At 36.8% G+C, this 13,924-nt stretch overlaps 1 protein-coding gene across 1 annotated transcript in view; it reads left to right on the top strand.

The window, feature by feature from the left end:
• GLIS3 (GLIS family zinc finger 3) overlaps positions 1-13,924 on the top strand; it is a 127,445-nt gene that overhangs the window by 553 nt on the left and 112,968 nt on the right. Inside the window, exon 2 of the mRNA XM_066338551.1 lies at positions 4,141-5,257. Within this exon, the coding sequence (XP_066194648.1) occupies positions 4,141-5,257 (1,117 nt within the window). The remainder of the gene's footprint in view (positions 1-4,140; positions 5,258-13,924) is intronic.

Genomic DNA, 13,924 nt, shown 5'->3' with positions numbered 1-13,924 from the left:
GTGTCTTTCAAGTAACACCAAAGACAGACAAAAAAACCATAAATGCTCTGCACATGTCCCTCTTCTCTCATCAAATGCTTTTGCTTTCGAATGGTTTGTTTACATAATTAATCAGATCAATTGTCCTTGAAAACTTGTTAGTTTTACTAGTTCTGTCAGGTAGTTAAAAAAAGCTATGACCCCTTCCCGTAAATGTTGCATTTTTATATCACTACCCCACAGATAAATATTTATTAGTTTTATATGCTTAAATAAGTCTTGAGGTTATGACTGAGTTTTGTCAACAAACACGAATTAGAGGAAAACAGATATTTGAGAACCACCGTGTAAGTACATTAGGCACATCCTCGATGTCAAACATACAGTGAGAAGATATTCAAGTGTATTATTTTGGAATCTAGATTCCCCATTGCCTACTGAGTTGAAATGTAGTTTATTATTTACCAAAGACCATAAGAGTCTTAATTCTCAAAGCAATTTACATTTACTGTGTTGCTTTATTGCAAGCCAAGGCCCATTCCTGAAATAATTGAAATTGGTACTATCCAAATGGAATTAAACCTTGCTTTACTCTTAAGGTAATTTTTAACACTTCTGTCACTTTTGTTGTGAAGACTGACTCTCCTGGAAAAATTTACAAAATTAATTGTGCTTCCTGTGTAGACACATCGGCAAAAACCATTCAGTGCTAAGATGATGGCAAGTGACAAATCCAAAGACATACCTTTCAGACCAAATAAAGCCAATGCTAGAAAAATATAGTTACATAATTGTTACTTACTTAAGTTTTAGGTGTGCCTGTATGGTTCCAAACACTGAATGCATGGTTGGACGTACTGTGTCAGTACTGATCTACACAGTTTTGGTTTTATTTCAAAGAAACATTTACTAAGGGCAAACTGAAGTTGAAACTCTGACAGAATCAAGGCTGTGGTGCCCCTAGAGTACCTTTTAATGATTTATCAATGAAGGTGTTATAAAATAAGTTTGTCACACAAAGAATGTCCATTTCAGCAATTTTTACCACAATTTGTCTCTTTTATAAGGAAAACAAGTTTAAAGTCAGATTTTAACTCACGGATTATCAAAACAGTATGGGGTTCTTTTTCTTTGATTGGTGTTTTTGGGGAGGTTGGTTATTTGTTGTTGGGTTTTGGGCTTTTGTTCTGTGTTTTTTGATGAAATTTCTTGAACTATAAACTGCTTTTGCTTAATTGAAGTTGACTGGTTTTTCCTGGGCAGAGTGCTTTCTCTGGATTTTATCTCTCAGACACTATGGACAATGTTCACTGGCAGCTCAATCCAAACCAGATTATTTGTTGAATTTACCAAATCTGAAGTGAATTTTCTTGATTTTTATTGATGCAAGAAAGAAAACAGTTGGCAAAAATGAGAGTTTTGCTTACATGTAGCATCAAATTCTGGTATACAGACCATGGAGATTAAAACCTTCCCCATCTTTTTTGAGTTTCTGAAAAACTTTTTCGGAGTATTCAGTTGTGTTGCTTGAAACCAGATGTAGTACTGCCATTTGCTTTGACTCAAGTCAGAAAAAGACCTAGGAAAGAGCAAAAGCTCTTGGCTGGTAAATAGAAGACCACAAAAAGAGGGAAAAACATAATTTTCATGCTTTCATGTTTGTGTTTAAGATTCTGGATTATACTCTGACATTGTGGCCTCCTTACACAAAGAATGAATACAATGTAATTACAGGTAATCTCTTGCAAATATTAATGAAATTGCTGGTCCAAACTCAAACCAGTTTAGTTTACAATAAGCAGAGGCACTAATGCCTGAAATCTGAAATCTAATAGATCTGGTCCCTCATTTTCCTCATTTTCATATTAGATGTATTTCTTTTCCCCCTATTAGAAAACTACTTAGTCACAGTGTGGGCTGAATTTTAAATAAATCTTATTTTTTTTTTATTATTATTAGGATGCTGATGTGCTGCAGCTTCTTCAGAATAACTGGCTCTTACTTATTGCATACTTGAATTTCTGGGCCATCTTTTAAGTTTTGTCCTGTTACGAGACTTTTAAATATCAGTTTTTCTTCAGATTCACCAATGGGTATGCCTCTTTGTGTTAGGCATTGGTAGCTTGGTAGCTTTTTGTATGACACTGGTCCTACTATGCATTAATCAATCAAATTCTTGTCAGTACAAAACCAGACATTTATTGATGCATAGTTTATTTTTCTTTGTTCATAAAAGAGAAAATAAAAATCTAAAGAAGACCTGGCAAAACAACCGCACGTTCTCCTTATATTTTCTAGGTGTGAATATATACGTCATAGTGTGGAGAAATCAAACTTTATTTACTTGTCTTGTTTTGTTGGAAACTTGGATCTCTATTTGGGGTCACAAAATACTAGCATGATTTAATCATCCTATGATGACCTGTGCTTTAACAAAGTTGATTTAGGCTTAGTTGATTTCAGTGTCAAACCTGGTTGAGTTTCCTACACTGTTATGGTACACTTCTCTTTTATATAATTTGGTGCAGAACGCCTTTGGTTCTACATACTAAAGACACCTCTCTGAAAAATGTGTAACTGAACATTGATGATACAGACCAGGTTTGATACTGAAATCAGCTAAGTCAGTGAAGCCTAAATCAGCTTTTTCACAAACAGTCATCTGTTTAGATGTAAATGGTGCACAAGACTGACCTGACAGATCAGTTTCATTTCTCATGCATTTCTCTCAATGCAAATTGTAATCAGCATGTTAATAGTGCTTGTTTGCCTGTAGTCTGTTTTACAAGTGCCATTTAAGCCCTGGTGGAGTGGCACAAGGTCCATGACAGTTCTCTGCACTGATATTGCGCTGATAACACAATGTTTCTCGTTTTGATACAGCAGATCAACCACACTTTAGAAAACAAGTATCTTGTGCAAAGGGACATTTAACCATCTCTTCCACTGGCCACCACAGCAAGGCTTGCTGTTCTTTTAAGGTCTATTTTCCCTGTTTGTGAGCTATCTTACAGATACAGCACGTGCAATCTGCTTCCCCTCTCCCTTGTGCCAAGCTTCCCCTCCTGTGTCCTTGATCCGTCACTGAAATTCCTCTCTTCTTCAAAATTGTGAAAATAATAAACCCAAGAATTAATCCTCAGGATGTAAGGTGTAGAGGCTTCTGTGAGATTGTCAGGTTTATGTAGATACATAACCAGTTCTCCCTATTGTAAGAGCTCCTTAAAAATAGAAGTTTATATACTGATAGCACCGCTAGCTGGCAGGAAATCCAAGTCTGCTTAAGTGTGAACTGAAAACAAAGAAATAAATCCAGTTAACCTTTACCCAGCATTTACAGCCATGAGTCAAGGCCCTGGATGTCTCTTTTACTTCCTTTTTTATTCCTTTCTGTAGAAAACAGTACTTTTAAGGGCTTATATGTTGAGGGTTTTAAAGCTATCCAAAGAGTATCTGCAGCATAAAGAAGTTTCATAATATGTCTGTGAAAAATGAATGATAACAGCAAGATTACACTTCTGTGAAAAATTTTGATTGCTGGCTTGGAGGCAGATCTTCAAATCAAATCTAAGAAACCTCTTCAACCAGTTCTCCTACATTACTCATTTATTTTGTTTGTTTTGTAAAGTTAGATATGATCTATATTTATAAACTTGATATATAAAACTTCTGTAGGGAAGTATTTGTAGTATTTGTATGCATTACAGTTGACAAAGTCATTCAGGTTGAATATTTATTCTCTATGGATTAATTTTCTTTCTATTTTATTTCAAGCAGAAATAATAGATGACTCAAATCAATATGAATTTCATAAAAGGCAGGAACATAATGCTTTGTCTTTAGAAGTCCAAGCCTATTTACACTACAGTTGATGAAAAGACACGCAATAATTTCTGCAGTGATAGATCAAGAATCTTTTCAGTAACTTTCTTTCAAAATCTTGAAGTTTTAAAGTTGATTTCCTAAGAAGACCTTTTTACATGACCTTTTACATGCCTTTGTATAACCCCTGGTACATTAACTGAGTGTGCTAAACTCGCTAATAAATTAGAGAGACCTCTTCTCACATGTAGCCTTTCCTTAATTTTAAGTGTGTGTGTGGAGGTAAAAGATCTGCTTCTGAATTTTCTAACTGCTGACTTTATTGTGCCTTTATTTCAGGTCACTCTTGTCATGTGAGTCTCTGGCCTCTACAACGTTGAGCTTGTCAGAAGGTCACTCCCTGAGTGTTGAACAAGAGTGGTCACACAGGTACAGGACACTTTCTTCTGTTCCTCCTGACCATGGTTTACAAAATGGCAGTGAGCGGGGGGACTTCATAAATTTTTCGCCTGAAGCATCTATGTCCAGTAACTCATTACCATCCTATTTATATGGCATGGAAAATAAGAATAGCCCTTACTCTAGTCCTTGCCAGTCCTCAGTGTGGTCTCAAGCAGCCCGCTCCAAAAAGAGAGCACTGTCTCTGTCTCCCCTGTCTGACAGCATTGGGATCGAGTTCAACACAATCATTCGGACATCCCCAACTTCTCTGGTGGCCTACATCAACAGCTCCAGGGCATCGCCAGGAAACATCTCCCCACAGCCCGAGGTCTATGGACATTTTCTGGGAGTGAGAGGAAGCTGTATACCCCAGAACTGCTCTGTTTCAACTGCCCAGAAAGGCTTCCCCATGGCGAATGGCAGCATTGCTTTCCCAGGGTACGCTGAGAACGGGACAGGTGAGTACCAGCGGATGCAGCAGCTGGAGCAAGCCAGCCTGCAGATGCTGGCCACAAACAATATGGTGATCCAGCAGGGCGTGCTGCCTCTGGACTGCCAGCCAATGGACATCCTGAAAAATGAACAGCTGGATGACTTCTCAGGCCCTATTGTTGACGTGCCTCTCTCACCCCTGGTGCTGCCACCACCACCTCCTCCACAGGGGCCACCCCCGCCCTACCATGCCCACCAGCACCAGCATCCCCTCAGCCTCCCCAACCACAGCCACCCTTTGCAGGAGCTGCCTCCCGCCCTAGGCACCCTGCTGGAGGAAGATGGTGAGCTGGATGATTTCAATGGCAAGCACGGCTGTTGCTGGGTGGACTGCGGGAAGGTGTACGACCATCAGGAGGAGCTTGTGAGGCACATAGAGAAGATCCACATTGACCAGAGGAAAGGGGAGGACTTCACCTGCTTCTGGGCAGGGTGCCCTCGGAGGTTCAAGCCGTTTAATGCCCGTTACAAACTGCTCATTCACATGAGAGTCCACTCAGGAGAGAAGCCGAACAAATGCACAGTAAGTCTGAATTCTGTCTTTCTTACCAACTAAAGGCTCTCTGTTACTTAGGAAAGTACAGTGAAGTTGTAATTCTGCCTTTGCTTCTCCCATTTAATGGTGTACTTCTCAAACTAGTCCAAGAGAATGAAAGACTGTTCCATCTCCTCACCTAAACAGAAAAGAAAGGTGTTGGAGCCCTGGAAGCTGAGAATTTTAGGCTTTCTGTGCTAACAGTCACTGACTCTTAAGCAAGCACTGCATTTGACCTGAGGCCATGGAACAGGCTCCAAAACTGAGTGACAGCACTGGGATTGTGGGTGTGTAGTTGGAATAGAAGTGTATCACATCACAGGGTGCAAAACTTAGAGTTTGAGGTTTTAGTATGTAGTAATAAATATAAAGCAAGATGAAGGACTTAGGGAGTAGACCAAGTCCTTCTTGTTCACCTTCTTCTTCATGGGTTTGGATGGTGGATTGTAACTGGGTGAAAAGATCTGCATTGCAGACCATGAGTGGTTGGTTATTGGGTTAAAAGTAAAATAATCTAGGTGGCATCTCATTATTGGACAATTTGTGCTTAAATAACCTTGGAAAGAGTTAGAGACATGGCTATTTTCTACCTTGCTAGTTAGAACTCACAACTTGTGAAATTGTGCTATAGATAAGAGTTAATAAACATCTGTGTCTGAACATGAAAACTGCATTTCCAGAGCATTCATCCTGTCTCTAACAGAAGAAAAGAAGATAAAACCAACAGAAAGGTGTTCTTTAATTTGATACATACCAACAGATAGGATTAGACAAAATGTTGTATTTTCTACATTCGTAAGCTTTTACTGTAGAGTCCAACAAGTGACATGGCAAACCTTCATAATGCAAAATTGAGGCACAGTCAATACTTAAGTATTTGCAGGAAGGATACATTCAGGAAAAGTGCTGCAGAATAAATGTCACAACTTATCCTGAAATATTTTGCATCATGTTACACATTTAACTTGAGGAATTTTCAAGACCTTGCATAATGTTACCACAAGAAACTGAGAAGAGCTGGGCATTTTTTAAGGCAGTTGTTTGTTCTACTGCTAAAAAAACCAAACTCACATACCTGTTTCTATTAATACATTAGGAATAAATCCCATAATAGTTTTTCTCTTCACAGATTCTAGCAATGAGCATTCAAACCCCCCCCAAGTCATGTTTTTCTTGCTGTTTTTCTTAGGGTCACTGCAAGTCAGTCTAACACATAGGTAGTCACATGAGTTAATAATCAGGCTGTAATCAGTTTGTGCTTGGTCTCCAGTGCATCACCTGTAATCTCTGTAATTCAGATTCTTGAATTGCCTTACGTATGGTCTGTATTTTGGATGACAATGAGCTTAACCTTACTAAGTGCTAATTTAGTACTGTCAGACAGCAATCTTGCCAGTGTAGTTTTGAGTCCCCAGCATAAATGATAATGAGTATATAATTTCTAGGAATAACCACTGATTAAAAAACATATGTTTACATGTGGGTAATTTTTTACTTGGAGTCTATATCAGTGTATGCCTTGTTGAATATTTTTTTAGCATGATGTAACTTCTTGTACAGTTAAGAGAAAAAGTTTTTTTTCTTTTGCTTTTGTTTTTTCAAAGGGCCAGTGTCCTGCAGGATAGAGTGGATATCTTTCCAGATTTCTCTCCTGAATTTAAAGAACCTGTTAGAGATTGTGTCATAATGCTAGAAAGGCTTTTTTATCACACCAGAGTCTTAATGCGGACTCTGTGCTCTCAGAATATTTTTAAAAAATCCATAATACTATTTTTCTCCAGGTATATTGGGTCAGGGTTTGCTATTAATTTCAGTTCTTTCTTAAGGATTTCTCATCACTTTCTGGGAAGAGAGGGAATGAGGAAAAAAAATGTGAGTCATGAAAGTAATGTTTCAAGGGAATATCACATGCAATTAAAGATATGGAGACAGACATCAGCAGATGGGTAAGGACAGACAACAGGATGAAGAAATAGATCAGGAATGATGAAACAGCACTGAAAAAAAAGTAAATCCAAGTACCCAAGGTCTTTACAATAGAAGAATTGTGATGAAAGATCCTGTAATACTGGGGAAAACATTGTGTTGGTAACACACTAAACTCTCTGCCCTCCCTCTTCAGAAAGAGTGCTTGCAATGACCTGGTTGTAAAGCCTCCTTGAGGCATCCTTAGCTTTGAAGATCATTCACTGATGATAAATAATGTGTAAGTGGATAAGGTATTTGATATAATAAAGTTTTTGAGATTACTAAGCCAAAACTAAAGTGCACATGAAGTCTTGCTGTGTCACCAAAAAAATAAGAGCTGTCTGTATCAGCTTCTCAATGAGTGGTGGCTTTTTGAACAATAAAGTGTGATTAACTTTTCTGAACTGAAGCAAGCATTGCTGGATAGCACTAAGAAGTTTGCATGTCAGAAGCAGCACCCACACACTTTCTTTCATGTTGAGAATTGTAATGAAATGTAGAAATACTGAGGGTGATATGATAACCCTCATAATGTGAGGATAAATATGGAACATAGGTTACCTTTCTTGGGATCAGCAAGCAGAAATGGCATTCTTTAGCATGGTTTGAATGAAATAACTTGCTGTTTTTTTCCTTTACCACGTCACAAATGATGTGAATTTGGAAAAATCTATTTGGCTTTCTAATGTCCAGCAGCCATTGTTTCTTGATATGTTTAGAAAATTTACTTCAGTCAAACATCATACCTTTCTCACCAAGCAGTGAAATTTGCAATCATATCCATGCCATGTAAGGTTTTAAAGAAAGATTTTAAGTGAGGTTTTTGGGAGAACATTTTGGGAAAGATGATAATGAATAATGATTTCCTAATTAATAAAAAACTATGCTAAAGACATCTGAAAGTTTTCACTAAACATCTACAAATTTATGCTTTTAATTGCAAAATCAGAACAATCCATTTATAATCTTTATTTGTCCATCTAGTGTCCTTCTATAATTTATTTTCTAGGTTCTAGGTGTAGCATGCCTGTTTCTCTGAAAATGTTATAAACTAATAGTCTCTATATCTGCTGCAGTTTGCAGTCTAGTAAGAGGCAGTGCAGTAGGCTGAGCAGGAAAAGGGAAGGAAAAAAAGCCAAATATACTTCTATTATATTAATGAGCCAGATTTACTGTAAAGAATGCAGCAGAAGTTGTGTTGGAAGTTTTTCACAAATGGGACAGGGTTACTGGGATATGTTACTTGAATTTTATTGCAGCATTATTCTCATTTACAAGATTGAGGCAGTTGAAAGATAGCAACAGCTCACATCTTGTCAGCAGCTAAAGATTTCTTTGTTACAGGGTATTTTAAAAAATTTCTAGCCAATAACATATTGCTAAAGCTGACAGACAATTGTTCTAGCCAATCACTAAAAGCACATGTACAACTGCTTCAAACAAAATTTGCTTGTACGTTTTCCATCAATAATACACAATATTCCATTGTTAAGCTTAAAACCTTTTACTATCTTGCTAGGCATGTTTTTCTGCAGTCTTAAGGTCTTTCCTGGCTAAACCTAAAAACTCAAATTATTGCTTCATGTCTTTGTTTGCTGTATAAATTGCATCTTTTCTAGTTTCAGACTTTGCAGCTGCAGCTGACTAAGCTCTCTGCTGTCTCTGTTTCTGAGGCCTGTTTTCACAGCTTTTTGAAAGTCTTCTTACCTTTAGTACTTCCCACAGTAAGTCATTGGGAGGAACTATCTTAATGTAATCTCTCCAGACATTCTGTAATCAAAGGCAACACACTAGTCACTGTGTAAGCATTGCATGTGTTGATGGTTTCCAGCAGTTTGCAGGACAAAATCTTCTCACTGAGCATAAGTTGCAGTGGGTCCTAGTCAATGTACTTGTCTTGTCAGTATATTTACTTGTCAGTATTGTTTATCTCTTGTTTAAAGTGCATTATTACACACTGTGCGGTGTGTCCATTAAGGATTGCTGTGGTAGGTCAGTGAGCTTTACATCAGTGAGATTTAAGAAATCTCACTAATTTTTAAGGTTACATCTAAGGATTTCTCCTAAGTTGCGTTGTTGTGCCAATACTAGAGATAATGTGAAATAAGATACACAACTTCATAAGATGAACTTTGTGACATGATTATATTCTTCTCTATTATTGTTTTGTGATGATGAAATGATGTAACAGAAGAGACTTGCAGAACAGCTAGGACTTCAATACTTGATATGCTTATCATTAAAACCCGTAAAGAGCCATGCTTATAGCTAAAATCAGAGTCAAGTTACCTCAGCATTTGTATTGCCACGTCTGAGTTAATATCTGTTTATCTCTGTAACAAAAATTCGGGCAATAAACTAAAGCTGCAAGTGATATCCTACTCTTTAGTTCCACCTCATTCTGGATGACCTTTCTTCTTTGATTCTGGAAGAAAAAGTGTTAAAAGAGTAAGTAGTAACCAAACATCAGCACATAAAAACGTGTGCCAATCAGGATCATCAGATCCAAACTTGAATAATTTGGTTGGAATTGCAATTTTTTAAATAGTTGGTAAAATGCATTGGGCTCCCTTACTGTTCCTTAAACATCTTTCATGTTCTATTCTAACTTGCATTACATGGGAAGCATTCTTCTTTTCAGTGGCCTGATTTAGTGACTAAAAAAAATTATTTATGACACGGTAATGTATATTTACTCTCTGCTCCTAAACTTCTTTATATAAAATAGGTATAGCATGCTCTAATGTGTTGTATTTATCTATCAATCTGTGCGTTAGCTTGTACTTTGTAGGAATAAGTCAAATAAGAAAAAATATGAATAGAAATTCATATTGAAGTGCAAGTAGTAACTACAACAGTGGTTGAGATATAATCTGTAACATTTGACAGCAGTTTACTTCACAGTGGCATATGAGGCTTCCACAGATTTCATTTGGATTGGAAAAAGGCTGAATTCCCAGTAGCTGTTGAAACCTCAGAGTAGCAATTGGCGAATGCAAACCTTTGTTCTCTTTGTCTCCACCTGTGAGCTTATTTTCTACTCAGGTTCCCTTCTCTTTTAGTGAGCATTTTTACTTTTTAAGTTTAGCTCCAATAAGAGGTATTTAATTAGCCTTATTGTGCTGCTCTGCAAACATGAAGCTTAACACATTTATTCCGGTGTAAGCAGCAACAGCGTGGTGTTAGAGATAAATTCCCAGCTCACACTTTACAGCTTCGTTCAGATGCACTAAGAATTCTTCCCCTTTTGATGCTGATGAGTTCAGGCTTGTTGCTTCTGTAAACTCTAAACTATGCTTCAGCCCAGTGCCCTCAGTATTGATAGTACTACATGACAGCCTTTTTTTAGTGCAGCTGCTTGTAATGATACAAACCAATAAAGCTGCTAGTATTCCTGTCCAGTTCAAAGCAACATCCATTTAACATCTGCTAAATATCTGAAATTATCCCACAACACATGAGTCGGCAAAGCATGTAATACAGAAGGTATGTGAAAAAAATAACCTGAATCGTAAAGTACTTTTTTTAATGCTTTGTTTAATGCTTTTGTTTTTGTTTTTATTTTGACACACAACCAAGCTTTCTTGGGCAAGCATGAGTATTTGGATGTATGTGTGCTGTTTGAAGAATATGTCCTTGGAAAATGGTGTTCAAGTGGAAATTTTGATTAAAACCAGCAATGCATTCTCTAAAAATGATTGGGAATTTTTTTCCATCTTTGGGCTTTGGCGTTGTGTCTTCATATGGTATTTTATATATGGCATGTGCAAGTATTTTATTTACAATATATGCCATATTTCTTGATAAGACCATGTCACATCCTGTATCGTACTGAAATCTTGATAAAATATAAAGTATAAAAATTTTTGGTCATTTGATTTTAAGTATTTGAATCAGCTTTTCTTTGCCTTTTGACTTAGAGAATTGAAAAATTTAAGACAGAACTTCAATGAAATTTTGCAAACAGGCATATTTTTAATTCCATTGTAATCCAGAATGTGAATGTGAGGTATCCCAAAGTAAAAATGAACATTTCTAATTGTACAAATACTTATATTTGTGTGGAAAGGTTTCTAATGTATTGTCTCTCTGTGTTTGTAGATAGGCACAACAAAAAGGGCTTTTTTTTTTCATTCCCCATAGCATAATTTTAATTAAATATATTTCAGATATTTTTCATTGCTATATCAAACTATAAATAAATAATAAACTTTAAAGTAGAGAACTCTTAATCTACTTGAAGTAAGGAATCCTAAAACATACTTTATATCTTCCAAGATTTCATCTGCAAGAAATTTGAAGGGTGTTGTGGTATTGGTTTTTGGTTGGTTGGATTTGGATTCATGGTTTGGGTTTTCGTTTGTTTTTTAAACTTAGGTTTTAGGAAATTACTTGAATTCAAAGCTGAGAGGATGGGAGGCAGGGGACTCATGTTGCTGTTGATAGTTTGGAGCATGTCTTTGTGAAGATTGGATTACTCTCCAAGTCATGAAATCTTTTTAAATAACTTCTGCTCTTTCCTGGTAATTTTCTTTTGGCTTTTCAGTGTCCCTGTTTGGTTGGTGACTGGACCTCTATCAGGAACAGAGTCAGTAAACTTTGAAACTTTCCATTTAGTGGTAGAAAAGGCTAACAATATCTGATAGGCAGATATTGTTAGAAAATATCTAACAATATTTAGATATTTTCTAAATATCTAAAATATGCAAGTTATGATACAGTTACAACAGAAACAGACAGGTACTTTTCCCAGAAAACATGATTCTGTTTTAAAGAAAGGAAGAGAGAAGTGGAGGGAACTAGTTAATAGATTGTGCCATCCATTGCAATATTACTCCTTCAGAAAGGAAATACAAATTTCCTTGAAAGTAAACACACTGTCGGCTTCATTCAGGTGATTGGCACTGATTTCCTGAGGATTAGGGATTTAATTAATGCTTCTGGTGTTCTGTAGAAAACTTCCCAGACATCTAAATCTTATGGTATATCTGTGAACATAGATTTTAAGTACAAGTGTTGACTATTAAGCTGCACAGAACAATCACTGGATTATTTGTACCGAGTAGTTAGGAGATGGAAAAATGCCAAATAGCTTTTTGCACTAAATATGTTTAGTGCTCTACATATGTTTAAGTATGTTGAAAGCCAAACACAAATGTAAGCTGAAGCATTTATACATCCTGAGGTACTCTTGGACAGTTTTTCATTATTCACATTTAGTGTAAGATTTTGTTACTGACTTATTGCTTAAAAGACTCAAGGGATGGAACTGGTTCTGTCCTTCCTTTTGGAAGTTGCAGAGAGCAAGAAGGTCTCTGCTGAGCCTCAAGCACAGTAATCCAAACACTGAGAAGACAAGATTTGGCTTGATTCACTCTGATCCCTGAAGCCATTCTCTTATTGCCACTATAGTCCCAATTAGCTGGGGTGGCATTTAGCAGATGCTAAAAGCTTGTTTGCTTTTACAGATAGATGCTTGCAGGGTAGGCTTCCAGAGAGGTTGGACTGAATAAGGGTTTAAGCACTGTCTAGAACATGATTGTAGTAGGCTCTCCTTGTGAGTGGTTGAAATAGGCACCTTGAATGAGGATTGTTACCAAATACAGCCACTGCATTGGAGTGCTCTGTCACAGAAACACAGCTGCTGTTCATCTTGGGTTAGCAGGGTTTGAACAACTGTTGAACAAACCTTTCTGAACAGGGTGAATGCAAATAGGGTGGTCTTTTTAGAGCTAGTCACTGTGAAGGTTCAGTCTTTCTCTGTGTAGAGTGCTGGACTAATTAACAAAAGCAAATTGAGAAAGGAGCTAGTGAGGATGCTGTGACTATTGTGTCTAGAACTGCAGTGGTCTGTTAAATGCATTGAGGTTTGCTAAATGTTGTTATAGCCACCTGATGATTGTTTTCTGATACCACATTTATCCACTCAGGATACTTATTTTTCCTGTCAATTAAAGACTGTTTCAATTTAGGTTTTATATTTCCTTAACATTGTTTTTATGGATATACAGCAATTTTATTCCATGAGTATTCAGCTCTTGAGAATTATCACTCATACTTAAAAAGTTCAAGATCATAAGTGAATCATTTTAGAGAAATGTCACTGTGGTAAGAAATATTTTATGGGTTGTTTCTTCATGAAATGTTGAAATCCAGTGTTACTCAGCTATCCATGAAACAATGTGCTTGATACAAAGGGTGGTTATAAATAATTTCCCACTATCTCTTTTTCGCTTTGTGAATGCTTTCTATTGGTCATCAACTGGCACAAGCTCAAGGAAAAATCATCAAGGAAAAATGCCCTTTCTGGGCATTCTTGATACAATTCTATAAATACGTTAAAACAAAATTAAATTTGTTTTGCTCTTTATTATATTCTTTACTGTTTTACATTTTCATAATTGCCTCCAAAGTTAGTCAGATGATAACATCAAGCAATGCCACTTTTCTTTAAGCTCTGCTGTACTGTCAATGGATGTCTTTCTCCTTATAACATTCAGATTTCTCTTTTAAGAAGTTGCAGCTATGCAAACAAGCTTATCTGGGCCAACAATAAAAAAATCATTGATTTTAATTAGGAGTTGTCACATAGCAGAAAAAGACAAGGCTCCTTTTGTTCTGTGAAAAGCCTGCTTTGCCTGCTTGCAAAAATACATGGATTTCTTTCCAATGGCTTTACATAATTGG

Source organism: Sylvia atricapilla, chromosome Z, assembly GCF_009819655.1.
Source record: "Sylvia atricapilla isolate bSylAtr1 chromosome Z, bSylAtr1.pri, whole genome shotgun sequence".
Classification (NCBI taxonomy): Eukaryota; Metazoa; Chordata; class Aves; order Passeriformes; family Sylviidae; genus Sylvia; species Sylvia atricapilla.
Note: the sequence above shows the minus strand (reverse complement) of the source record. Positions and strands in the feature narration are given on the sequence as shown.